Source organism: Dryobates pubescens, chromosome 2 (genome assembly GCF_014839835.1).
Source record: "Dryobates pubescens isolate bDryPub1 chromosome 2, bDryPub1.pri, whole genome shotgun sequence".
NCBI classification, from domain to species: Eukaryota; Metazoa; Chordata; class Aves; order Piciformes; family Picidae; genus Dryobates; species Dryobates pubescens.
The window spans coordinates 29316410-29343566 of record NC_071613.1 but is presented as its reverse complement, the minus strand read 5'-3'; the positions used below and the strand labels follow the sequence as shown (position 1 = coordinate 29343566).

The 27157-nt window shown below is 38.6% G+C and overlaps 2 protein-coding genes across 2 annotated transcripts in view; one reads left to right on the top strand and one right to left on the bottom strand.

Moving 5' to 3' along the window:
• PDE1A (phosphodiesterase 1A) overlaps window positions 1–5405 on the bottom strand; it is a 223715-nt gene extending 218310 nt beyond the window's left edge. Inside the window, exon 1 of the mRNA XM_054173828.1 lies at window positions 5199–5405. The gene's annotated coding sequence lies outside the window, so the exon portion shown is untranslated. The remainder of the gene's footprint in view (window positions 1–5198) is intronic.
• Window positions 5406–5699: 294 nt separating this feature from the next.
• DNAJC10 (DnaJ heat shock protein family (Hsp40) member C10) lies at window positions 5700–26804 on the top strand. The gene is made up of 22 exons (XM_054173805.1): window positions 5700–6052; window positions 7616–7781; window positions 9491–9541; window positions 10178–10260; window positions 10449–10580; window positions 11214–11307; window positions 11527–11604; window positions 12789–12832; window positions 13188–13325; window positions 14705–14794; window positions 15487–15600; window positions 16322–16436; window positions 17170–17297; window positions 17571–17687; window positions 19386–19487; window positions 20534–20689; window positions 22089–22222; window positions 23521–23574; window positions 23947–24094; window positions 24361–24480; window positions 25654–25770; window positions 26298–26804. The coding sequence occupies exons 1-22, from the start codon at window positions 5852–5854 to the stop codon at window positions 26307–26309; spliced, it is 2394 nt and encodes a 797-aa protein (XP_054029780.1). The 5' UTR covers window positions 5700–5851; the 3' UTR covers window positions 26310–26804.
• Window positions 26805–27157: the final 353 nt, after the last annotated feature.

Sequence of the window (27157 nt, the reverse complement as noted above, 5' to 3'; positions counted from 1 at the left end):
TGCCCCCACAGTTATACCTCATTTTATCTCCTTATCTGTCATTTTATCTGTTCTTATCTGTCATTTTATCTCCTAAACTGTCAGAAACTGTCTTCTGACAATCACCTTGAAAATAGCTTTTCAATTGCATCAGAGAATCTCCAAATATGTTTGAAAGTTACAGCCAAATAAAGCTCTGCCTGTTTATCAGACCACACTAAATTTACAGAAGATTTTGGAAGTCTGCTAACACAGCTATGGAATTCCTGGTGGGCTCCTTTGAATGTTAAGGGTTTCATTTGGATTTGACAGGTGGCTTTCATTTGTGTAAGGGTTCCCCAGGAATTCTGCCTGTGGGAACAACTGAAGAGACATTCTTTCTGGTCACATTTCTGCCAGCTCCACCTAACAAGAGTTCACACCGATTTTTTAGCACCCTGCAACATGAATTAGTTTGCAAATGCCATGGCCTGAGAGGGATGCATCTTGCAATACTACACATCAATGAAACAGCTTGCAGAAAAAGGCCCAGCTGATGAAAAGAAAATGGAAAAAAAAAGTCCCAGTTCCTCCTAAATTACCCACCATGCATCATACAGAAACCTTGAAACTGCTGCAGTCTACTTCAGCTTTTTATTCTTCTTTAACTTGCTAGTAAGAACAAAATCTTAAATGACAAAAGTTGATAAAGTTCAAAATGTGCTAAAATTAGCAGAATTTCTACTTAAAAATCCTGTAAATGCTCTTCATTGACAATTAATGTGCATTTCACTGCGGGGGAGGGGGGCAGTCCTTAGCAAAGCTTAATGCTGATTTTAAAGTAATCAAAAATGCATAGATGTTATAAATTACAAGAAATGGCTCTGTAACATCTTGACTGTTTAAACAGAAGCAGATGTTTTACATGGCTTTATGTTTAATTAAACATTTTAAATATTCTTAAAAAATTATATCTGATGGCACTCTGACTGGCTTTCTAAATTTAAATTACAAAATATTTTTATATATGCATTACATTAACCAGAAATAAGTGAATATTGTATGTGGATTTTTATTTAATTGATCTAGTTTCAGTTCTCAAATACATGTGAAAAATCTAGTTGCCCACCTCTTTACTATTTCTTCTTCACGATAATACTAAGATTTTTTCATAATTCTACTGGGTTTCTTTATTTTTAAATAATCCTAATTTAAAAGCCAGTATTTAAGATTTTCCCTACACAAAACATAGGAGGGGAGGGGAAAAAAAATAAAATAAAAAAGGGAATTTATTTTATGAAGACCTTAAAACCAACTCCAAACAAGTTATAGGTATGGATGCTGCTAGGCTAGTATGATACAACTACTGAAAAGCATGAAATATTTGAGAGAGATGATACTGAAGGTTTACAAAAATTGCTTAGAATTCATGTCATGAGAGACAGACATGAGGGGAAAATCCATGCTGCCCCCAAGTTTGACACTGTTTCCCATAACATCCTTGTAGGCAAGCTCAGGAAGTCTGGGTTAGAAGAGTGGAAGGTGAAACAGATTGTGAACTGCCTAAACAACATAGCTCAGAGGGTTGTGATCAACAGTGCAGAGCCCAGTTGGAGACATGTGTCTTCCCCAGGGGTCAGTACTGGGTCCAGTCTTATTCAATATCTTCATCAATAACCTGGATGAGAGGCTGGAGCATATCCTCAGCAAGTTTGCTGATGATACCAAACCGGGAAGATTGGCTGATAAAGCAGAAGGCTGTGCGGCCATTCAGGAAGACCTGTATAGACTGGATAGCTGGGCAAAGGGGAACCTAATGAGGTTCAACAAAAAAAAGCAGAGTCCTGCACCTGGGGAGGAACAACACCATGCACTAGCACAGATTAGAGATTGACCTGCTGTGAAGCTGCTCCATGGGACAGCAATGTGCCCCTGTGGCCAAGAAAGCCAATGGTATCCTGGGGTGCATTAAGAAGAGTGTAGCCAGCAGGTCAAGGGATGTTCTCCTCCCCCTCTACTCTGGTCTGGTGAGACCAGAGACAATCTGGAGTACTGTGTCCAGTTCTGGGCTCCCTAGTTCAAGAGGGATATGGATATACTAGAGTGTCCAACAGAGGGCTGTGTCTTATGAGGAAAGGCTGAAAGACCTGAAGCCTGAAAAAAAAAAAGACAGATCTTATTAATGTTTATAAATATCTGCAGGTGGGGCGCCAAAAAGAAGGTGCTAATCTCTTTTCAGTGGTGTCCTGTTTCAGGACAAGAGGAATGGATACCAACTAGAACACAGGAAGCTCCACCACAACATGAGAAAAAACTTCTTTACTGTAAGGGTGACAGAACATTGGAATAGGCTGCCCAGAGTTGTGGAGTCCAGAGAGACTGTATGTATCACCATGTGCTAAATGAGCCTTTAATAATTGCAAGAGAACATCTCCACACCAACTGAAAGATCCCAAGTCCTTGGACAGCATATAAAGAGATAAATGTTGCAATAAAAACTCCTTCTATAAGTCTCATTTAAAGTCTGAAAATTCAAAATTAAAAACAAAGGAACCATCCACTAACTTGTCACATAACCATTAGGAAGAAAATGTTTCAGCAGATAGGTTTTTCACCGTTAGTTTGACAGAGTTTTGACTTCCATAAGTTTGTAGTAACATGAAAATTATAAACTAATTTTTTAGGTACCCTCTACAGGACTATAGTTTTGTCTTTGTTGGCAGTTTTCCCCAAAAATATTTCACAATTGAAATGTTTGATATAGCTAAGACTGAGAAGCAAACACAAAATGTATGTATCAACTCACCTTCAACAACAGTCCTTAGATGTTTGTTTCTATGTCAGCTTAACATCAAAATGAAGTATTTTGTCTACATAAGTCAAAGTTCAGAGAGTGAATTCTAAGACTACTTGACACAGTTTCAAATAGAGAAGGTGTATGGAGGGCAAAGTGCAAGAAATTCTGTATGATAGGCATTGCAATGTAATGCAGAATTATCTTTGAAACAGAAAATTCTTGCAAAGACTTCTTGCAATGTGTATGTATTTACAAATCTGCTTTCCAGGTCCTACTCATAAAACCAAGTATGTGTTTTTCTCCACAAATATTAGAACTAGTATCAAGCTCAACAGTTCTTGAACATTTAAAGGCAGTCCACCCTATTTCCCCCAAATGCCTTACCACTTCCAATCACTTTGCTCGACCACAGCGAGGCAAGCAACCCAATACCCTGCACTAGGGATGCAGTAAGCTGAACTAAGTTGTGTATGACTTGCTTCACTGTCCTCCACCCAGCAAGAAGAGCTGTGCTCAGCTGGAAGCCTCCAGCAGTGTTGTAATGGGTTGGGGCAGATCCCCTCCCCACCACAGGCACCACTACTTTTGCAATCAGTTTGTCTGAGTCGTTATTTCTGCTTGTGGTGGGGAGGGGATCTGCCCCAACCCACTACAAGTGTCATTGGCCTCTTAGTTTTCAACATTTACACCACTGTGGATGTATTTCAGGAAAGGCAAGTGACCAACTATTATGGGCCCACCACAGTCCCTCCAGCCACTCTTGAAAGCTTCTGTCCACCACCAGCCTTAGCAAGCTGCAGGAACACAACTCTGAGAAAAGACCCTTCGCTGTCCTTTATCTGCAAAAACCTAGTAGGCATCTTTGACTGTGTTCTGAGCTCAGGGCAGCAAACTGGAGTGTTCTCCTCCTCAACCCTATCACTTTCACTTCATAGAACAGTTGAGGAGGGAAGGGACCTCCAAAGGTCATCTAGTCCAATGACCCTGCAGTCAGCAGGGACATACTCAACTAGACCAGGCTGCCCAGGACCTCACCAAGCCTCACTTTGAATATCTCCAGGGAAGGGGCCTCAACCGCCTCCCTGGGAAATCTGTTCTACTGTTCCACCACCCTCATAGTAAAGAGCTTCTTCCTGATATCCAATCTAAATCTGCCCCTCTCTAGTTTGAAGCCACTGCCCCTCATCCTGTCACTGCAGGCCTTTGCAAACACTCTCCATCATTCCTGTAGGCCCCCTTCAGGTATTGGAAAGCTATTAGGTCTCCCTGGAGTATCCTCTTCTCCAGGTTGAACAACCCCAACTCCCCAAGCCTGTCCTCATGGTAGAGGTGCTCCAACCCCCAGTCATTTTCACAGTCCTCCTCTGGACCCTATCCATCAGGTCTATGTCTTTCCTATATTGAGGGCTCCAGACCTGTACACAGTACTTCAGGTGAGGTCTCACCAGAGCAAAATGGTAGAATCACTTCTCTGGATCTGCTGGCAACACTGCTTTTGATGCAGCCCAGGGTGGGAATGGCCTTCTGGGCAGGAAGTGCACACTGCCTGCACATGTCCAGCTTCCCATCCATCAGCACCCCCAAGCCCTTTTCCACAGGGCTGTTTTCTATCACCTCATTCCCCCAGACTGTATTGATGCAAGGATTGTTCCAGCTCAGGTGCAGAACCTTGCACTTGAGCTTCATGAGGTTCACCTGGACCCACCTCTCCAGCTTGTCCAGGTCCCTCTGGATGACGTCCCGTATGAACCCCACACAGGTCGGTGTCATTTGTAAATCTGCTAATAGCACATTCAATCCCACTGTCTACATCACTGATAAAAATATTAAACAGTACAGGTCCCAGTACAGACCCCTGAAGGACACCACTTGCCACTGCTCTCCATCTGGAGAGCCATTTATTCCCACTCTCCTCGACCACCCCCGAGGACTGCCTGGGGATGGGGCTGCGTTCTCCCGCATGATGGCTGCTTTTACGCCTCGCCACATCGCCAACTACCCCATGTTATCCCCGGCCTCCGCCGGCTTCAGGGCAGGTTGCCGACAACATAGGGCGGATCCGGGTGCTGGAAAGGCCGGGGTGTCCCGGCAGGCAGAGGTCGGGAGGAGCCGAGGCCGCCACCAGAGGCGGGCGCGGCAGCCACGTCAGCCCTGGGGCCGCCCCGCCCGCCTCCGGCCCAGAGCCGGATCCCGCCGTGGGCCGCTCTTCCGCCCGGCGCCGAAGTAAAGGCGCCGCCGTCCCATGCTGCTCCGCGTCCGGCCCGTTCCCCGCCTCTCAGCTGCCGGCCGGCGCCGCTACCCTCCCTGTAGCTTCCCCGGAGGTTGCCCAGCGCCGAGGCCGCGCCAGCAAGCAGGGCACGGAACGGCGCGGCAGCCCCGCCCGCGGTCCCTCGTCGCACACCCCTTCTCCCGCCGCAGCCCGGCCCCCTCCCGAGGCTGTTACCTCCGTCCTCACTGCGGCGGAAGGCATCCGCGGCCCTCCCGGCGGCCCTGAACGCCGCGGTGACTCCCGTCGCTAGTCCTCAGGGTCTGTCCGGCTTTATCTGCGCGAGGCGTCCGCCGTCTCCTTGACGAGCAGTTCTCCGCCCCGGAGGACTGTGCTGCCTCAAAGCTTCCCTGCGCTTTCGGAAGAAATGTGCCCCTGCGCTAATAAAAGTAAGTTTGAAGGAAAAGTGAGCCTTGCGAAGCCTGCTGGTTTTAATATAAGTGGCTGATACTTGATGTCATTCACTAAAGCTTTGCACGATTGCCTCATGTTTAGTGTACATAATAAAGAGATGGTCTCTCACTTGTGTGGTCTTCACAAAGCAGGTAATTAGCCATCAAGAAACTTAATGTTCACGTGCAGTCTGCGCAAGCTGCCAGCAGGGTTCTTTTGTAACGTATATGTCTTGACTAAATAGTAAAATTAATTGCTTTTCCATCACTCTCCTTACAGGCCATACATTTTGTGAGACCTGTGACATGAAGTAGGACAGGCAGCAGCAATTTGAAGAGCTCAGTCATAAATCTGTTTCTGAACGTCGACGGATTTACTGGAGACTCTTCTCAAAGCGTGCTTGAATTAGAACCTGTAAATTTCACCAAAACTTCATAATGGAGTTCTTACTATCCAAAGGAGATTATATTAAATCGTTCAAAAGATCTTTCTTGCTAGTTTTAGTATGCATAATAGTTCTTGTATGCACTGATCAGGACTACTATAGTTTACTTGGAGTATCCAAAGAAGCAAGTAGTAGAGAAATACGTCAAGCATTCAAAAAACTGGCACTAAAGTTGCACCCTGATAAAAATCAGGTAAGTTACACCTCTTAACAGGTCAAAGTTGTTGGGTTGATGAATCTTAATGTTTGTATAAAAAGTGTTTTTAATTTATTTGCAGTATTTCTCTGTTCTTGTGAAGGGGACCACCTGATAATATGTCTCAGCTCAGATTTTCTGTAGAGAAAATTTACCAAAAGGGGTTTACATGCTGTGTTGAATTTGGGCCGTATTAAGTTGCTGTGGTTAAAAAAAAAAAAAAACAACAAACCACCTTGAAGTAATTTAGTTCTTAATTATGTTTTTGTAAATACCGGTTGCCATCTTGGTAGACTGGTGAGTTTGTCTCTTTAGGGGAACTGAGTGTTTCCCTAACATGAAGTTTCATCTAAAAGCAAACAGCACCAACCTGTACTGAGCCATCAATCTCTGAGCACTGAATAGGACAAAGCAGGAATTACAGGGCTGCCATGGCATAATGAGGGAGTGTAATAAGGACCTCTAGAATAACAAGAGAGAAGACTGGGAACAGCTCAGTCCATGTTACTCAATTTTTTGAAGTACAAAGAAATCTCTTCAATTTAAGTGTCATCAGTTTTTCCTCATGATTTCCTGAAATAACTGGAAATTCACAGGAAATGTGAAGATTTGGATCGTTACATGTGCAACTGCACCTGCACAGAAACACAGAAGACAGTAATGTTCTATATGAGCTCAGGGCCCACAGGCACAGAATAGCCTCTGAAGTGCTAATGTTTTACAATGGCTTTGAACATGAGAAAGCCAAATCTCAAGTTAGAAATGTCAACTTGTAGCTATTGACTGCAAGTTCCATTTTCTGTGTTGATACTTTCAAAATAATGGTATTTTGGGTCAGATTCTGTAGTTTCCAAGTACAGAAATACCACTAAAGATTTTTTTATTAGGGTATTTTCAGTATTGAAGATGATATATAGAAGATGAAGCCATTACACAAATTCCAAAGTGCTAATACATTTCAGGTATACTTAAGTAAATAAATAAAGAATCTGTAATAAAAAGCATGTCTTTAATTAAATGTGTAAGCAGAAGTTAAAAGTGAGAGAGTGCTGCAGATTTTGCTCACCACTGTTACGCTGCAGCAGCTCATAACCTAAAGTGGGGTTAAAATACATCTGCAGGTTTTTCACATTATAATTTGGAAGCTGTCTAGAACCAGAAAGATTTTTAAATAGGAAAGGAGGCCTGTGTCTACACCATAGTATCAGGAAGAATTAACCTGTCTTTGTAGCAGAGACTACCAAACTGGATGAGTGGAGATTGTAGAATAGAAAAGATCACGAAGGAAATGCCAAGTCCTCATTTTTGAGAGAGAGAATGTTACAGCCTACCATTTTGCCTTGTGTTGCAACTGGTACTTCAGTGAGAGTGAAAAAATTATGCATCTGGCTTTGGGAAACCAAACCTTTACTGGAATTTGTTTGGAGATCACTGTAGTATCTGCATCCCTCACAATTGACATCTATAGTAGGGATATAAAAATATTTCCAAATAGCTGTTATCTTGCATTACATGTGCCATATGGTTTATTAATTACTAATTACAGTTTTCTTCATATAGAATGATCCAAATGCACATGAAAATTTTTTGAAAATAAATAGAGCATATGAAGTACTTAAAGATGAAGATCTGCGGAAGAAGTACGATAAATACGGAGAGAAAGGCCTTGAAGATCAGCAGCAAGGAGGCCGTTATGAAAGCTGGCACTTTTATCGCTATGATTTTGGTAAGCTATGATGTGTGGTTGTAATTCACTTAAAGCCATCACAAGTAAATGCAGCATTCAATCTATAGCAGATCTTTTATGTGTTTATGATTCTTCTCTCCAGATTCTTGCCTGTGCTGTTGTTCTCCTGAGGCTGTCACTTTTCTCTCTGTTGACCTAGTCTTTTATTTACCCTGTTAATGGCTACCCAAAAATACCAAAAATGTACTGAACTATTTACCTAGCCTTTTATTCCTGCTGCTTACCTTCTTATTGATCATCTGACTCTCTTGGGTTTGATTTTCTTTATTTTCACTTCAATTCCAGTGTTAATGTTTGATCAGTATTCTTTGTAAGTCTTTAATGCAGGAAGACAATTTTTGTTTATCTAAACTATTCTCAAGTAGATTTTGAGAGGAGATTTTTGCCTATTTTGTGTGCACTTACACAATTAGAAATCAGTTAAGAGGTAGCACAAAATGGAAAAATAATCAATCATTATTTAATGTTGGTCTCAACAAATTTTAGGTAGTTGTAGGGAAAGGCTGGAATGAACCATTCACAGAGCTGCTATAACAGAAGTAAGCTAAAATACAGAACTGAGTAACGTGGTTTGATTGGTATGAAAGAAAAAGCTGATGTTTTGTTTTGGTTTTTCTAATTTAATGTGTTCCCATCTCTAAAATTTCATGTCTGACTGATTTGATTAATGTCAAACTGAAATAGAACTTCAGTGTCAATAAATTGGAGGTGCAACTATCACAGGAAATATGGAAATTATTTTAAAACTTTAGATAAACAGATTTAAGAAGTTTTATCTGCCTGAAGTGGCACAGCTTGATTGAGGAAATACATCCTTGAGTGTCTGTTACTCAGTGATTTGGAGAGTATCTACACCTATAATTTTTGTTTCATATGTTTATATATTAAAATACAAATTATTTATATATATACACACATAAGGGTGAGTATATGTATTATGTTACATGATATGTAAATGGATAGTAATACCTTGTCATTTGCAGAAATTAATTTCTCATTATTTATTTGCATTTAATTCTTGTATACCTCAGGTGAAATGGCATCTCACCATGTTAGGTACTGTAAAAGATCTATAGCTGTAGTAGCATAATATAATGCTGTCCAATAGTATTTTGGGTATCTCTGCGCTGCCTTTCCTGTGTACTTGAAGTAGTAGACTGTTTTGTAGTGATGTTCTAGGTAGGACTGGTTCGCTTTTTAGAAATGCTGTCTTCCTTACCTTCCTTCCACTGAGTTCCCACATTGTTAGTGGAAAAGCTTCTGGTTGAAACACCTTTGTGATCTAAATAACCAGAGGCTGAGAGAAGAAAAAGCTTCCAGACATTCTGTAGCTTTCTTGCTGAGGGGTGAAGTTTCTTCAGTTTTAATCTGTCAGCTGGTTGATGTTATTTCTAACACTCTTGCTGTAACAGTGGTAGTTCACCTTCACTGCTCCCTTGGTAGCTGATGTATTAAAACACCAAAGGAATTGCTCTGTGCTGATGGTGGCTTTTGTAGTGCAGGAGTTATCAAGAGATTAAACTAAGGTTACATATTACTAAACAAGTATAACTTTGTTGTAAAAACAATCTTTGCCAGCTTACTACTTCAACCTAAGTGTACTGTCTTCTGTTTTCTGTGTTGTGAATGATAGCTTGTTCTGTCATTTTCAAGACGGCAAAAATAAAACCATTGTCTTTTTTTAATAGGTATTTATGATGATGATCCTGAAATTATAACATTGGATAGGGGAGAATTTGGTAAGTTTTGAATAAATATCTGTTGACAACATGGCAACCCAATGTAACAGTTTTTACATTGTGAGCTGTTCATCTATAGAGTGTTGCAAATCTAGACAAAAAAACTGTCAGAAAGTCGTCAAATGAGGAGGGGCTTTGGTTAACTGGTTAGCAGAACGTACCCATTCCTTGGTTGTATATAATTTAGAAAATTCACTATAAAAATCATGTCCAAAAATTGAGAGACTGAAGGCTATGTAATTCAAGCTGATAACAACTTCTGTGTTTGTATAGGTCATTGCTGTTACTTTCTTTTATAAGCAAGAGTATTTAATTGTGCTTAATTAGTCTTACACTATCATGCTACACTATTTCAATAAGGTTAATCTGTAGAGACTACATTTGTTCTTAATTAAGAGAGCAGATGTTGAAAGTCAGGGTGTTGATACCCTCTGAAATGTGATTTTTATGCACTTACCCACAAGAGCAAGTATGTGCAAATGAAGTGCAGTCTTTGTATCCCATCTTGATTACTTTTACTGTGTCTGACAAATACTTAATTCAGCTTTTGGGTGGGAAAAAATGGGTAAAATGAACATTATAGGTGTTAGTGTATTACAGATTTACATTACTGAGAGTCTTCTTCTGTCCATCTAGATGCTGCTGTTAACTCAGGAGAACTGTGGTTTGTGAATTTTTATTCTCCTAGATGCTCCCACTGCCATGATTTAGCACCTACGGTAAGTATAACAAGCAAATTAACTCTGAAAATTCATTAAGTTCATGCTGTTAAAACCAGTGAAGTGGATTTTTACAATGAAGCTGAAATCAAAGACCATTCAAGATGCCTTTTTTTTTTTTCCCTAAGGTGCTGAGTTTTTATTATGTCTTTATAGGATATATCTTTATTTTTCCCCCTTTTTTGTAGTGGAGGGAGTTTGCTAGGGAGATGGATGGAGTAATACGCATTGGAGCTGTCAACTGTGGAGATAACAGAATGCTTTGTCGAATTAAAGGGATTAACAGTTACCCAAGTCTGTATGTTTTCAAAACTGGAATGGTGAGTGATAAAACTTCAGGCATTTTTTTAGAAAGATGGAAATCTGGAAGAGTATTTCTTTAATACTTATGCAGTCGTAGATGTTTTTAAGAAGATCTTCCTTTTAATATATTACTTCCTTTTAATAAATTACCCCTCTTCTGTCACCTTAAATTAATTTAGAAAGTTAACTTCAGAAATAAATACTTGGTTTATAAAGCAGGTTTTTGAACCATTTTACCATGCAACACCTCACTTCTGATTTGGGAATCACTGTTGGCAGCAATGTGGTAGCAAAGCAGTAAGTCTGCTTGGACAATTCCTCCTTTTATTTAAACAGAAATATCATCATTAGGAGTTGGTGTTTCTAAGATTAATTTATCCTTCTGTTTCTGGACTTGGAAAGAAAGCACATTAAAAAAATTACATAGAAGTTAAATTCCAAACATTCTGATGTGGGAGGGAGAGAACAGAGCTAAAATTGGGGGGGGGGGGGGGAGGGGAGGGGCGAGGAGTGGGGGATGAGATGTTGGTGTCCTGCAGTTATATAAGTACTGTTATAAAAACAAACCCCAAACAACAGATTTGGGTGTGTGTTTTGTGGGGGTTTTGTTTGTTTGCTTTTTAATAAACTTTATTCTCTGTTTTCCATAGCAACCAGTGAAGTATTATGGAGATAGGTCAAAAGAAAGCTTGAAGAACTTTGCCATGCAGTATGTTACAAGCACTGTTACTGAGTTATGGGCAGGTAATATTCATCTGCTCTGCTTGGGCTGCTGTTCTTGAAATTGCTTTTACAACATAAAATATGTCAAAAACTATGCAAGTGAATCTGTCAGCTGTTAGTGTGTGTTTTTTTGAGTTTAAAAGAAGTTTACTGTAATTTGCTAATATAACTACAAAACTTTTTTTGTTTCAAAGTCACATTTAACTGGTCACAAACGGATGCAAATTTTTTTGCTCTTAGGAAACTTTGTTAATGCCATTGAAACTTCATTTGCTTCTGGTGTTGGTTGGCTGATCACCTTCTGTGCTGAACGTGGGGGTAGGTGTATTAAATAATTTTCACCTAAGGCAAACAGGAAATATTTTCATTGATAGTTGCAGAATCCATTTTGCTTCTCATAAAAAGTTAAAACATTTTACATGATCACAGTATTTAGACTTTGGGTCATTTCAGGTTATTTTAGAGGCAGTTTGACGAAAGGACTATTAATGGAAAGATTATGCTACTCTGCTTCTGTAACGTCACATGAGTCATTAAAGCAGCACTCAAGTGTAACCTCTTAGGAAGGGAACAGGCAGAAAAGGCCTCTAACTTCAGTTTGCAGCTCAGCACAAATAATAGATACTGTATAGGTGCATGACAGCTTGTCATGATAGCTGAGTAGCAAAAAGGGTGTGTCTTGCCTTCACACCACCATTACTCAAAAATAAATCGAATGTTTTCTCTTAAGTTAGGTTTGGACATAGTAAGTGGCTTTTACCACTGATGTCATGACAGTTTGTATTTGTATTATTTGTTGTAGCTTTTTGACTTTCTTGGGATCAGTATTGGATACAGTGTACAAGAAAGTTTCCTTATTTAGCTGGTAGAGCTAAGTAAATGCACTGCACCTTTGACAAATAAAGATTTCCTGGTCTTATGAAGAGACCTTTGTGCTGTGAACTGACTAACCACAGCTATAGTCTTGGGTTTACATTTGCAAATAATTTTAATTTTAAGTTACAATCCTTTTGGTATTGAGTTTTCAACTTTGGTCCAATTGAAGTCCCTCTTAGTTCAGAAAAAAAAAATCTGTATCAGAAGGTAACTATTCAAAGTCTGGATCACTAATTGGAGCTCATTAGATATTTATTGTAGTGTGTTATTATTTGAATGACAGAAAATTGGTATTTCCTTTGAAGTCTCATTCCAAGACAGTATGTAGGGTTGGGTCATTTTTTTTTTTTTTTTAAGCATTGGTTAAGAAGAAATTTTAAGGGTCAGTCTGAAGGGTCATTTTTAAAACAATTCTGTGTTGATGAAGCAAGATGATCATGGAGTGCTTAATTACTAGATGTTACAACTTCAAGTCACTGAAATACCAGGTGAATAAGTCAGAAAGTATGCCTCTTGAAATGGTCCCCCTTGTAGGGAGGGAAGGGGTAATTCGAAACAAGAGTAGGTTTAGTGGATTTATAATTTGAAGTTTTAGGATTGTAAAATAAATACTTTTTATTTTTCAGATTGCTTGAGTTACCAGACACGCCTTAAGCTAGCTGGCATGTTGGTAAGCAGCGTTTCACTTTGAAAGCATTACCTGTTAGATGTGAAATGAAACAACAGAAGCGAAAGCATCCCGTTGGAGCGAAAACTCTCATTGAGTTTAGTGGAACAAAGATTTCACCCATTAGCTTTCAGAAGAGTGAAATATTTTGACTGAACTGTTGGAATAACATTAAACTTTTAAATAATTTTATAAAACACTAACTAATGAATTACAATGTGGTTTCATTTGTTTGTTTTAAATGTGGTATTTTACATGTGTTGGGATTTTCAAAAGTATTTCTGAACTTGAAATTAAAAAATACTCTTCCCTGGGTCTTGTTTTGGCTTTTTGGTTTGTTTCATTTGTTTTATTACAGGAAGGTCTTGCTAATGTAGGCTGGATGGACTGTGGCACCCAGGGTGAGCTTTGTGATAATTTAGATATCTCAACTAGTACCACAGCATACTTTCCACCTGGAGCCACCATAAATAACAAAGAGAAAGGAGGTGTTTTGGTACGTGCTCTTTCTCAATTGTCTGTCTTCAGATAAAACAAGTTGGTGACAATGGCAAAGCAATGTATAAATAATTTCCAGATTGATTATATAAAACTGAAAAGTTACTTGTTTTCTTTTTCCATTTAAATGTGTATACCTTCGTATGTGTTTATATCTCTCCTGGCTCCTAAGGCAGTGATCCCTGGAGGTGATCCCCAGTTTGCTGGTATGCTGGAAGAGTAAAGAGTAGCACATTAGAGTAGCAGCAGCCTGTAGCTTGTTCTAGTCACCACCTCAGGAGCCTCCCTGGGCAGCTTTGGGAATCCAGGAGTGGGATGTGCTCTGTGGCAGGCCCAAATACTAGTTCTAAAGCTGCTTGACTCTCCTGGGAGTTTCTCCAAAGTAACAAGCAGTAGGACGAGAGAGAATAGCTCCATGTTTTGCCAGGAGAAGTTTATTTCAGATTGGATATAAGGAAAAATTTCTTCACCAAAAGGGTTGTCAAGCATTGGAACAGGCTGCCCCGGGAAGTGGTGGAATCACTGTCCCTGGAGGTATTTGCAAGACATGTAGATGTGGTGCGTAGGGAAATGATTTAGTGGTGGATTTGGCAGTGTTAAGGTAACGGTTGGACTTGCTGATCTTAAAGGTCTTCCCCAACAAAATTATTCTGTGATTTGCCATGTGCCCCCAGTTTTTATTCCAGGAATAATATGCCCCAGATACCACAAGTTTGAGATGCTGCTCCGAGCAGAGTGCTGACATGTGTGCTGAAAGTACTCCTACGATGTCTGTCAGTACAGATGATGCTGTTCAGCTCTATTCTAATACTGCAACCTCCTCCTACGTTTGTGTGGCAGTTCTAACTTCCTTAATTGATGGGAGACATTTCTCAGTTTGGAGCATGGCTTGCTCCTGTATTGTCACTACTGTTATCTATATCTTTAAGAGGAGGAAATTGAATTTGTAACCTACCTTTCCTCCTTGTAACTTACAGCTCCTGAATTACTGGTTTTGTAGTACTTCCTAAATTTTAAAAATTACTGGAACTTGGGTATCTGTACAGCAGAGTTGATGATGGCTGTAAGATTAGGCTTATGGTCAAGTTTACAAGACTTCCAGATTTGGCTTTAAATTCACATTTGAGACTTATAGCCCCCATTTGGACAAAATACAGTACCTAGAGTTTAATATTGTAGGAAAACAAGATAAAAAGCAGTATTCTGAGAGTGATGTCTGTGAAATTTATATGCATGAAGAAGCAGCTGATCGATCCTGTACTGTTCAGTTGATAGAAAGGAAAAAAACATCTCCCTGAGACTTTGGGTATTAATCATCAGCCATCAGGTTCATGCTTGTAATTCCTTATTATAAACACAGTTAACTTTCCTTCCTAGTTTCTTAACTCCTTGGATGCCAGAGAAATATATCAGGAAGTAATGAAGCATCTGCCAGACTTTGAAGTTATCTCTGCAGCATCATTAGAGGTAATTCTTTAAAAATACATTAGGACTTCTTTAAATAATGTATGTTTATTATTTTTATTGGTACTTTCTTCAAATCCTGTTGATACAACAAACCAGTGTTTATTTAACTGAAAATTACTTTTTTATAAAAACAAATTTTCTCTGTAGCCAAAATTATTTAACACTGTTTGGCTGTGCTTACTTTTGTTGTGTAGCAAATCAACAAAAGTAAGCAGGGGTGGTGTTCCAACAGGAAAACAGAAAACTGCAGAGATTGCCACTGCAACTCAGTCTGCAACTGTGGATTTCTGTTTATTTTTTTTAATCACCTACACTGTAGAGAATTTTGTTTTAAATGTATTTTGTCAGTAATGTTAGAAAGGAAGAAGCACTCTTCAATCCTGGTAAGTTATTTATGAAATGAAACTAGAAGTTGTGGAAGTTGCTTGTGTGTCTTGCAGTGAAAAAAAAAAAAGAGGAACATGTAGCCAGCTTGTTTTCAGATGTATTTCCTTTCTACCCCTAATGATGCAGTATAAGGAGGTTTAGAAAAAGGGCTACATGAAAGAACTTGACCTCCTCCACTCAGTCGAAGAACAGATGAATAATTGGGCACTTGCCTTTATAAAACAGAAAGGGAATTTCCAAGTTTGGAATAATACTTAATTCTTTTTTGTCTGTGGTTTTGTTGGGTTTTTTTCTTTTGTTGAAAGGACCGTCTGGCTCATCACCGGTGGCTGATTTTCTTCCAGTTTGGGGAAAAGGATAAATCAAATGTGCAGGAATTTAAGAAACTTAAATTTTTACTTAAAGATGAACACATTCAGGTAAGCCTGTTCACTCACGTAGTGTAAATGCAATTTACTATCAGAGAACAAGTCAGTATGTTTTCCATTATTATTAACTTACTACCACTGCCACCTCTAGTACTGAAAGAAAGGAGGTACTATCATACGGTAGATTTGTAGGAAAGGCTCTCATTTAGAGCATGCAATGAAGTTTCCCATGCAGTTTGAATAATTTAGAAGTGGTTAGGAAACATCTATTTATTTTTTTTTTTCAATCTGCTTTCTCATGGGAAATATTGCTGCAGATTCCATTCAGATAACAATTAAAAGTTAACACTTGAATATCAAATTGATGTATGTGAAACTGTACTTTAATTGTCCAGAAAACTTGACAATTACCTTGACATTTCTCTTAATAAGAAACCAAGTTCAAACTTTGCACAAAAGATATATGGATTGTGTTATTGTAAGGTTTTGGTCTTTTTTTTTTTAAGCTGTTACCTGTTGTTCCCTGTTTTGGCCTTTAAATGTAAGATTAGCAAGGAATTTAATATAGGTGTGTTAGTAGTTTTCTTAAGACTTCAGTTATAAAAAGGCTACTTTTCCATATTTTTACCTTCTTGTCCTAACTCTTGCCTTTGGAAATATGTCACTCTGTGTATGTGTGTGTATATATATACACACACACACACACACACACACACATATATATATATATATATACACTGCCTTAATTAAAATGTCACTGTCTGTTAAATAGGTTGGCAAGTTTGACTGTCTTTCCTCACCCACCATCTGCAACAAACTGTATGTGTATCAACCTTGTTTAGCAGTCTTCAAAGGAAAAGGAACTGGAGATTATGAAATTCATCATGGTAAGAGAAACTTTGGCAAATTTAAATCATTATGTAATCACTTTGAGATTACACTATCTTTGGCAAACTGCATTTGCTTTCACAAAGAATAGTTTTGTAGTTTCAGTATTTGCAATTTTTTCCCTGACCTTACTGTGGCCTTGCACAAACCCACTGCCTTTGTCTGTTTGTTTGGTTTTTGTTTTTTTATCCTGGGTAAGCAGTCATCAGATGCCAAGAAATGTATTTTGTCTTTACTATCCTTTTTCTTTAAATTGCTACATACAAATGAAGTCTCTGAAGGGGATCAGGGGAGCTTCTGCTTTGGGTAGCATAACCAAAGAATGTTGTAAGGCACACCCTTCAGAGAGGCTTAACATGCTAATTACACAGTGCTGCCAACTCGAGAAACTTGGATCTGATTTCATGTGTCACTGCAGTAAAATTAATTCCATGTTTAGTTGACTTCCATCCAAGAAAATCTAGTTTGAGACTTACCGCTTACATTCCCAAAGTAGCAGTTTCCCTTCAGGAAAGGTTGGAACTACATTATTGTGTACTGCTGAAAAGATTAAAAAACACTGTTTGAAGCCTGAAGCAAGGTTGTAGCTTGCAGCCATAGGTGTAGCTTCATCCAGAATGTGACACAAGGTAGTTAGGCAAGATGCAGTTCTCCTCTTGCTACCACTGACTTTTTTTAATGAGATCTGTCACAGGGAAAGATAAAGTTTCCTTTTTACATTGTTCCTTGAAGGAAAGAAGATCTTATATGACGTTGTTGCATTTGCCAAAGAAAGTGTCAACTCTCATGTTATCACACTGGGACCTCAGAATTTTCCTGACAAAGAGAAGGAACCGTGGCTTGTAGACTTCTTTGCACCGGTAAATGTTTAATACCTACATTTCCCTCCTTCTAAAGTCTGTCATTTAACTGTGTACCAAAATACTAGCATTATCTTGAAGGTATCCTTAAGCACCATGAGATAATATTACAATTTCTCATTCTGTGGCAGCACTACTTCCTAGACTCTGTGGGGTTTGTATTTAGTGGAGTCTGTTGGCAGGGCAGCATATTATTCATCTCAAACAGCTTACATTCTCCTGAGAGCTAACTGGGGGGAAACTAATTGCACTTACTTGCATTTTGTTTTCTAGTGGTGTCCTCCTTGTCGAGCTTTGTTACCAGAGCTGAGGAAAGCATCAGTACATCTTTATGGTCAGCTTAAATTTGGAACGCTAGACTGTACTGTCCACGAAGGGCTTTGCAACATGGTAAGCTGCAGAAACTAACAAAAAAACCCAAACAAATAAATAGAAGACAATCCTTTCAAGAAATATTGTTGTCTTCTAGTTGAGGGTAGGAGGATGGGGGCAGACAATGCTTGTTCTTTAATATACATTATTGGAGGGTAGTAAACTGAGCAGGACACTTGCATAATTTTTTTCAATGCAAATTACGTAGCAGATAAAATATTAGTGCAAAATACGGGTCACATTTTGGTCTGATTCTATAGTCTAATTGGAAGACTAGAAGTGTTAAAATTTACTGTTTCCTGTTTTTTTAAGAGGAACAAAAGAATTAAAGCAGATGCAGAAATTTCTGATGTGCATACAAATATGTCCATTGGTTTTCTTCATCGCACGTGAAGATAAAAACCAGCAAAACATTTGAAAATACAAGTTTTACAGTGACACAGCACTTCTTGAAGATGTTTGCAGAACCAGTTCTAATTCAGCTCACCCTAACTGCTTGTCATTTTTCAGTGCTTAAGAAGTACAGGATCAATTTCAGATAAAAACCCTGTCTATTACTTACCATTTTACATTTAATTAAAGATATAGTAAAGGAATGAAAATTATTTACTTTTCTTAAAATCTTGATCAGTTTTTCTTGCTTACCTTCTGCTTCAATAATTTATAACAGTAGAAATTATTGAATTGTTGTATCATATAGAATAGAATAAACCAGGTTGGAAGAGACCTTCAAGATCATCACATCCAACCTATCATCCAACACCACCTAATCAATTAAACCATATAACCAAGCACTCTATCAAGTCTCCTCCTGAACACCTCTAATGATGGTGACTCCACCACCTCCCCGGGCAGCCCATTCCAATGGGCAATCACTCTCTCTGTGTAGAACTTCTTCCTAACCTCCAGCCTAAACCTCCCCTGGCACAGCTTGAGACCATGTCCTCTTGTTCTGGTGCTGGTTGCCTGGGAGAAGAGACCAACCTTTGCCTATCTACAACCTCCCTTAAGGTAGCTGTAGAGAGCAATAAGGTCACCTCTGAGTCTCCTCTTCTCCAGGCTAAGCAACCCCAGCTCCCTCAGTCCGTCCTCGTATACATATTGTGTTGTATAGGAATTACTGAATTTATTCTGAATTCTAGAAAATACTACATTTTGACAGCATTCCTGCAGCTGCACATCTTGTTGTTCACAAGAGCTTTTAACATTACAATGTTTGAATGCTTTTTACATTGTATTTACCTTGAAATTAATAATATCTTTAAAGACATGAAAAATGGCCAAAAAGGACAAGCTTTTCCAAGTGTTATTTAGATGTGTTTACACAAAGAATTAAAATCATGGAAGAGTCTCTGTCCAATAGTAAACAATACAGTTATTTTACAGCACTGGCATTTCCACCTGAAGACTGCTTATAGCTTTAAAGGCTCAGAAGGTCCAGGGATTAATTCCTGTATTGTGGAGCATGATAAAAGAAGGTTTTTAAATTCAAACCAAGCTGTGCCATCTCTGAATACAATTGGCATCTTTTTGTACTGATTTGTAACAGTGTCAAATTCCCATCTGCATGTGAGTCTAAGCAGTTGGGCTGTTGTACAAACTGGGTAGATGAACAGCTGTGAGCCACCAATACCAGTGGTAGTTGCAGGAAAGCAGAAGCAGCCTAATAATAATTAATAGTAATTCCTTGGAATTTCTTCTTGTCTGTTCTGTTAGCATAACATTCGAGCCTATCCTACAACGGTTGTATTCAATCAATCCGATGTTCATGAATACGAAGGACATCACTCTGCTGAGCAGATCTTGGAGTTTATAGAGGTATGTAAATTATAATCCTTGTTGCAGTTCTACTCTGTACACAGCTCATGCACAAACATGATTTTTTAGGTAGGAGATTCTAAAGTTTTTAAATGTATTTAATTAATTAGACTAGTTAGATAAAGAGTGACAAAAAACCTTGGGCAAGAAAAATGTGGGACTTGGCATGTAATGGATTGATTTCCCTCCTCTGTTGGTAATTTCTTTGAGATCATTAACAAAGATCTCAAGAACCCTTCCAATCTGCAAAGTAATAGTTATGATTTGTATCTCATGGAGATGATAAAGGAATCAAAATGACGAAGTGCTGTAATACTAAGGTGAAAATGCCTCACACACCTTGACACAGGAAGAGCAGCTCGGTTTTTGTAATCAGTTTGCTGCCCTCCATGCTTCTCAGCTGTTTTCTTGAACTTTTCTTAGCTCACGGAACTGCAAACCACTGGTACTTATCATTGTTGCTGGCTGGGTTCTGGCACTCATTTTTCCTCCAGCATTCAGGATCTCTCACAGTAGAGATCCGTGGGCTGTTCTCCAGCCTTCAAAGAGATTGTTCATTCTCTCCAGGGAACCCAAAGAAAGCAGTTTTAAGGGCACACACATTCTCTTAAACAGGAGCAGGTGGAGATGGTCTTTTTCAGGTGATACTTGGATTTCCTTAGTGCTGCCCTGCATCCCAGCCTAAATATCATGGCTCAGTCTCATAATGCCTGTTCTTGCAACATAAGCTAAATTTCTTGCCTTTGTCTGTCTTGATGGAGAGGAGGCAGACAACTTCCTTTTTGCTGCCTGGCTGTATTTTTCTATTTTTTTTTTTACAGCTTTTCTTGGCAAATCAGGCATATGACTGTTAGGTTGAAGGGATGACTTTTCATGCTTCCATGCCTTTCCGTGGTGTGGAGTCTTCCATACCAAAGCAGCAACCAAATTTCGCTTGCAAGAGGGACATTCTCAGAATTTGGTGCAGTCTGTTTGCATGTGATAGCACAAGATATGGGATAACTTACTGTTTCAAAGTTTATGTTTATAAATTGTCTTTACTTTAGGATCTTAGGAATCCATCAGTGGTCTCACTAACACCAGAGACATTCGTTGAATTAGTTCAGAGAAGAAAACGAGAGGAAATCTGGATGGTTGACTTCTATGCTCCGTGGTGTGGACCTTGTCAGGCTTTAATGCCAGAATGGAAAAAAATGGCCAGGGTAAATTACATTCAATCACTTTTCTGGTTTTGTGTCACCTTCCACTTAATTACTCAGATGGTAGAACTGCTGTCTTAGAGATTGGTCAGCTGAGAAAGTCTAATGATTAATACTGTGGACAAATCAGAGAATTCCTACCTGACTTTTATATTGTTTCCAATACAAAGTTGTTCTTTGTGGTGCCTGGTGGTTGTTCTTTTTTAAAGGCTCAGTTCACTGATAATGTAATCTTACTTCCTGCTGATACATGCATGTTTTCCAAGTCCTAAGAAACTTTAGAGTAACTGACTTCCTTTGATGCTTAATGGTTTCTATAGACAACTACTTTGCATTTGTTAAAATACGAAAAAAGACTTACCGTAAGCTAGCTGGGAATTGGCTGCAATAATTTGCCACTTTATTCTCTATATTCTTTATGATCAGTAATCATCTTTAAGAGCACTTAGACCTTGGTAAAACCTGAGGTGAATTTCAGGTGAATTTCAGGTTAATAGAATTGAAAATTTATCCATCTTAGTTATTTCCATTATTAGGAAGATTGGAATTTTTTTTTGAGGTCTTGTTTTCTTTGTTGAAAGGACTTAAACATGAAATACCTCACACTTCAAAGCTTATCCTCAGTTTACTGAATCACATAGATTTCAATATGAAGTTGTTGGGATGGGAGAGGGTGCTTCAGTTTTACAAGGTCATAAGTGTTCTTTCATGTGCTAAAGTATTATTACTTTACTGAAAACCATCTAGGTTTTCATGGATGTGTTTCCAGGAATATTTATTGGAAACTTTGGGAGGGTTGGGGGGGGGGTGGAGGAAATACCATCATCTTTGTAAACAAATCCATGACTTCCAGACATTTTGAACTCACCTAGACTAGTAGTTCTAGCCAGAATTCTGTATTTCAGTCAAATGTCTGTGAAGTAGGTCTATAGTTACACATTCAGTAATCATCAGCTTCCCAGCCCATGCCAGGTTGTTTGGGCATTTGCAGCAGGTACAGTGTGTTCAAGACACGGGCCAAGCGTGCAACTGACAGCACATCTATGCTGTATCAGGATCTGCTGTAATTACTGAGCCTGTGATATGAAGCATGGTCATACAGTAGTCTTTATACTAAATCACATTCCTACGTACTTTTTTTTGGCATGGTAAGTGCATCATGAGCCATGCACATGCACTTTGTACTAAAATACATATGCATGATGAGAATGCACCTGGGTGGCCAGCTCCCAGTGACCCAGTGAAAGAACACCACCCTGGATAACCTTGGATTGTGTTGGTTTGTTTGATTTTATTTTTTTTTTTCCCCAACTGAGTGATTATGACTTAAATTTCTGAAGTATTACTAAAATTGTAGTAGTCTTGATTAGCAAATTTGAGTGTAGATTATTTTTTTTTCCAGATGTTAAATGGATTAATCAGTGTGGGCAGTGTGGATTGTCAAAAATACTATTCTTTCTGTCACCAAGAAAGCGTTCGGGGATATCCTGAAATAAGACTCTTTCCTCAAAAATCGAACACAGCTCATCAATATTAGTAAGTGTTTGAGCTTGGGCAATGTTAGATGATGTGGATCAAGACAAATATGCATCTTCTGTGGTGTAAAAAAGGTTCATCTCTGCTTTTAAAATAGGTTGTTACTGCCATAGATGTCATCCACTTTGTTAGTTCCAACTGCTGTGATCTTACTTTGCCGTTTCATTTCAGTAACTTGAACTGAGACAGCCTCAGAAATCTAGCTTTTCTTTCTTGTTCTTTATTGGTTGCCAGCTTTCTAACTGTCAACATAGATGACTTAAATCATATACTATAAGAAATACGACCAGGCCCAGTTGCTTGCAGCTTTTGCTTTAGAGAACAGAGTGATGTTCCTCTCTGATCATCCTCTTTGCCAACAGTCTGTTAGCACTCTTGCAAAAACTGTCCATCGTACATCTAGTCACCTCATTCATTGTATCATTAGCATGAAAGCATTAATCATTAACAACAACAACGAGAAGTCCCTGTGAAATAAAACCTGGCCAAAAGCAAACAGGCTGTCTCCTCCACTTCCCAGTACTGTTTGAAGGGCCAGGGATTTCAGGAAGCACATGCGTATTTAAAGGTAGATAACCATCTGAAGCAGTAGATGTGTGTGTTCCTAACTTGTAAATCAATGAAGCAAGCTCTACTAAATGCTGGCAGATAATAACTTGTGATACCTCTTCATCACAGTGTGTAATAGCAGATTTCAGTGGCTTTCGTCATTGGACTGCTTGCTTTCATGAATTCTTCTAGATGAAGTTTCTCTTAAAACTGGAGTATTTTTTTTCTCTTGTCAAACACAACTAAATTGATGAATCTGACTGGTATGTGCCAGAGTCCCAAACATGAGTTAGATATTTCCTGCAAAAATAAGGAAATTTATCCTTTCCAATAAAGATCACCAAAAACTATGAAGTGGTATTTTGACCAGGTAACTATTCAAAAATACTGTTAGAAATTTGTAAGTTAGTGCACATGAATCCTCAATCTCTTTTCTAACTCTTCAGTGGAATTTCAAAATGCCCCAAATGTCCAAAAATAAATCCTTGCCCAAGTTACAAATTTGCCTGGCTTTTCTACTGTGTATATAATTGGTTTATTGTCATGAATGAACATCAATTAGAAAATATATTAAAATACTTCAATTTAATTCTCGTGTTTCTTAGAGCCTGCAGTTTTAGCTGGAGTTGTTATCAAAGAACCAGCATTCAAAATAGTTCTATCTATCAAAGCTTATGTGCTCCAAAGCAAGTTTCTTACTCTGTTCCAAACCAGTGTGGCAATAGGACTTTTGCTTTTTATTTTTCTAGTAGCTACAACGGATGGCACAGAGATTCATACTCACTGAGAGGCTGGGCATTGGGGTAAGTTGCTGCATTAGATTTTGTTCACAATCCACTTACATAGTTTGCTTCCTGGGAGAAACTATTTAAATGCTAGGTCAATCCAGAATTAGAAACACAGAAGTGTATGTATTGGTTAGTTCAAGATCTTACAGTTCCAATGTCTCTTAATTCAAGCTTTTAAAACTTGGAGAAAAAGCATCCTCCTTATGACCCAATCATTTCTGAAGACCATATTATCCTATCTAACACTTGAATAAAGAGATTGCCTACAGGAGGGATTTTCAGGCTACTGACATTGTTAATTTCAGAAGTGTTTCTTGTGATTAAAAGGAAATTGGATACATTTTAAGTTCCGAGTGGATTATGACTGTTATCCTTCCCTTTCCACAGATACTTACCACAAGTGTCTGTAGATTTGACTCCTCAGAGTTTCACAGAAAAAGTTCTGAATGGAAAAGATCACTGGGTCATTGATTTTTATGCTCCTTGGTGTGGACCTTGCCAAAATTTTGCTCCTGAATTTGAGATCCTTGCAAGGGTAGGTTTTTAACTGTGTTAGCAGACCGTTATACTTTTAACGGTTAAAATACCATTAATCAGCCTGTAAAACTGCGATGTGTTTGCCCTAAGTTACCTCACTGACTGACTTCTGATAGGAGGGTAAAAATGCACTAAGAAGCAAGCAACTACTCTGAGATGCTTGAGACATTTTTGTTTACTTTCTGCTGCACTGCTGGGTAATTTATTTGCTTACAGTCACCAATGGAAACTTGAAGTTTGTTTCTAATAAATATTTCTTTTTAGACGGTTAAAGGAAAAGTAAAAGCTGGGAAAGTAGACTGCCAGGCATATGCTCAGACCTGTCAAACTGCTGATATCAGAGCCTACCCTACTGTCAAGTTTTACCCCTACCAAGGAACAAAGGTAAAGTGCCTCCTTTGCAGACACTGGTGAGCAGGTACTGTTAGGAGATGGGTTTCATTTCACATTAAGACTTCAGGGACTATTTCTGTAAAATATTAAAGTGCATTATTTAGTGGGGAGAAAATTAATTTTAATAGTACTTACAGTAGGACAATTATATAGTAGTAAGGTGGCATGGAAAAATAATAGCTGGCTAAAATGTGGAGTTAACCAGAATTAGACTTTAATTTTGCTGAGGTCTTACGTGACAAATTGTTTTTCAACCTTCATCAATTCCACCACCAGTCACCAAAAGCAGGCAAAGTCTCTCCCTAAATGAAATGTAGACAACTTCATTTTGGCTCAGGAGAAGCATTCTTTCAGTGTAATCATAGTACTTCATTCTAATTTTGACTTGAACAATGTGTATTTTAAGGTAGAAAACTGTTTAAAAGTATTTAGTTTTTCTGTCTCATGAACAAAACCAAGTCAGTTATCAGTGTCACTGTTGAGATCGACATGTCCTGCTACCAGGTTAGTAGAAACAAATTAAACATATCCAGATAGTTCTAGGAAATCGCCTTTATTCTTGTAAAACTATTACATTTTAAGAATAGTAGTCATTTCTAAAGGTATTCATGCTGAAGAAGTGGTTAATGCCTTCTGATAGTGAAGCCAGTTCTTTTCATTATACTTTTTTTCAATGAATCTCTTATGGGAAGCTCCCTCCCAGAATCCCATCGAATTCATTGAGACTTTTCTGTGGTAAAAAGTAATGGATTTTCAGGTCTGAGAAGGAGGTGATCCACACTGACAAATCGCACGAATGTAGACTATGAATTGGCAGTCTTTGTAATGGCTGTCTACATTAAATACTTAGCTGAATAAATGTGAGAAAATTATAACTACTTCAGGTTTCCTTAAGGATCGAGACAAAAATTGTGTGGCTTTGAAAATGAACAGCTAAGAGTGGTTCTTAGGATGAAGACAATAAGAATTGTTTAAATGGAGACAATAATAACCTTGAAACATAAATCAACCGACTAGAGGTTGCCTTATCTTAGGTCTTTATCATAGATCTTGCTGTGCTTAGGTCTTTCTCCTAAATTTTATCTGAAAATAGGCAGATTTTATGTTCTGTGTAGCACACTGGTGATATGGTATGGCTTGGGGGGGGGTTTTGTAATTTTTCAGAAAAACATTCTTGGTGAACACATAGACAGCAGAGATGCAAAAACTATTGCTGACCTTTTGAATGAAAAATTAGAAGCAATTCAAAATAAAGGAAAAAGAAAAAAATCTAGAAATAAGGTAAGAATACTTATTGTGGAGTGTTTTGCAAATGACTTGTTATTGTAAAGAATAGCCCTTTAAAATTATATTAGTATTTCCTCTTTGTGAAGTATTAAATGCCATATATCCAAACAGAACTAGGCACATTTTGCTTCCGGTTCTGTTTTGGTTACTGTTATTTCTTCAAAGTCAGTTCTCCCTGTCCACAGATGAAGCAGAGCACGCTGCAGCTCTGGCAAGCCTTAGCAGAGTTACAGCTAGCTGTGGAACAGCTGTGCTAGAGACAGATGGTTGAGATGCACTGCGTCTTAAATGTGATCCTCAGACTAGACTTAGCAAGCGGGCACCAAATTACAGGGACTGCTGAGTGCAGGATTGAGATTGACATTTTAACTCAGAAGATATCTATACACAGCTGTTAAGAAGTATCTTGAATTCCCTTGAAGAAACATTTGTCCACCTGAGAAATGCAAAATCCAGGGGGAAAAAAACCACAGTAACATTAGTGATTTTTATAACTTTATTGTTTATTTTCTTGTCACTAGGATGAACTGTAAGTGGTTCTGGAGATAGAAACAATTCAAACATTCTGAAGCTGTGAAAATAGAAGACACCAGGAGGAAAATATAAGGCTGAGTACATTTCATGACAGGACAGAAGAGCTGAAAACTATTTTGAGTTCAGAGGCATGTGTGACTGTCTGAATTCTGTTTTAACTGTGGCGAGATTAAAGCATTTTGGGTCTGGTGGAGGCATTTGCCATTTCTGTAAATGAATTCTGCATATCCCTTTTCTGATGTAACAACTACTCTCTTCTAGTCGGACATTGGAGTTGACCAGAAATGTGGACGATATCACTTTAGCCTACCCCTTTACTAGTTCCTTATATTTTTCTGTCTTTTTTCAAATGCTTTTTGAATGTGGGACTCAGCCTGTGGCTGAATATGCACTCAGACCACTCTGCGATGCAGAAACACGAGGGATTGTCTACTGGAAGGACAGAGTTACCTCATGATTAATCTGCTTTAGAGTTGCATTATTGTGTTGTCGATTGGTAGCAGGAGATGTTTACTGAATTACATTTCTCCTACCCTGGGGTGGATTACTGTATTGTGGCACTGGCAGCGGTACCTGGCTGAACAGAACGTTGAAGAGCTTGGTTGGTTGGTTGGTTTGGACCTTTTCTATTTTATTTTTTAAATAACAAAAAAAAAATTCCAACCTTCAAACTCAGTGTTTCATTGACTTTCAAAATGTAAGTTACGCCATAGAAGCATCTGCTTAAGGTAAATAGGTCATGACTAACTTTTATTATTGTCTTTTTAAATATGAATGTAGTCTGTGGACATATTTAACCTCTTCTGCTATTACCACTTTTCCTTTCTCTGCAGACATGTTTTGGGGG

Coding starts and splice junctions, on each gene's coding strand:
- DNAJC10 (XM_054173805.1), top strand. CDS start 5,852: ATGGAGTTCTTACTATCCAAAGGAGATTATATTAAATCGTTCAAAAGA. Junction 6,053..7,615: donor TGCACCCTGATAAAAATCAG/GTAAGTTACACC, acceptor TTCTTCATATAG/AATGATCCAAATGCACATGA. Junction 13,326..14,704: donor AAGAGAAAGGAGGTGTTTTG/GTACGTGCTCTT, acceptor TTTCCTTCCTAG/TTTCTTAACTCCTTGGATGC.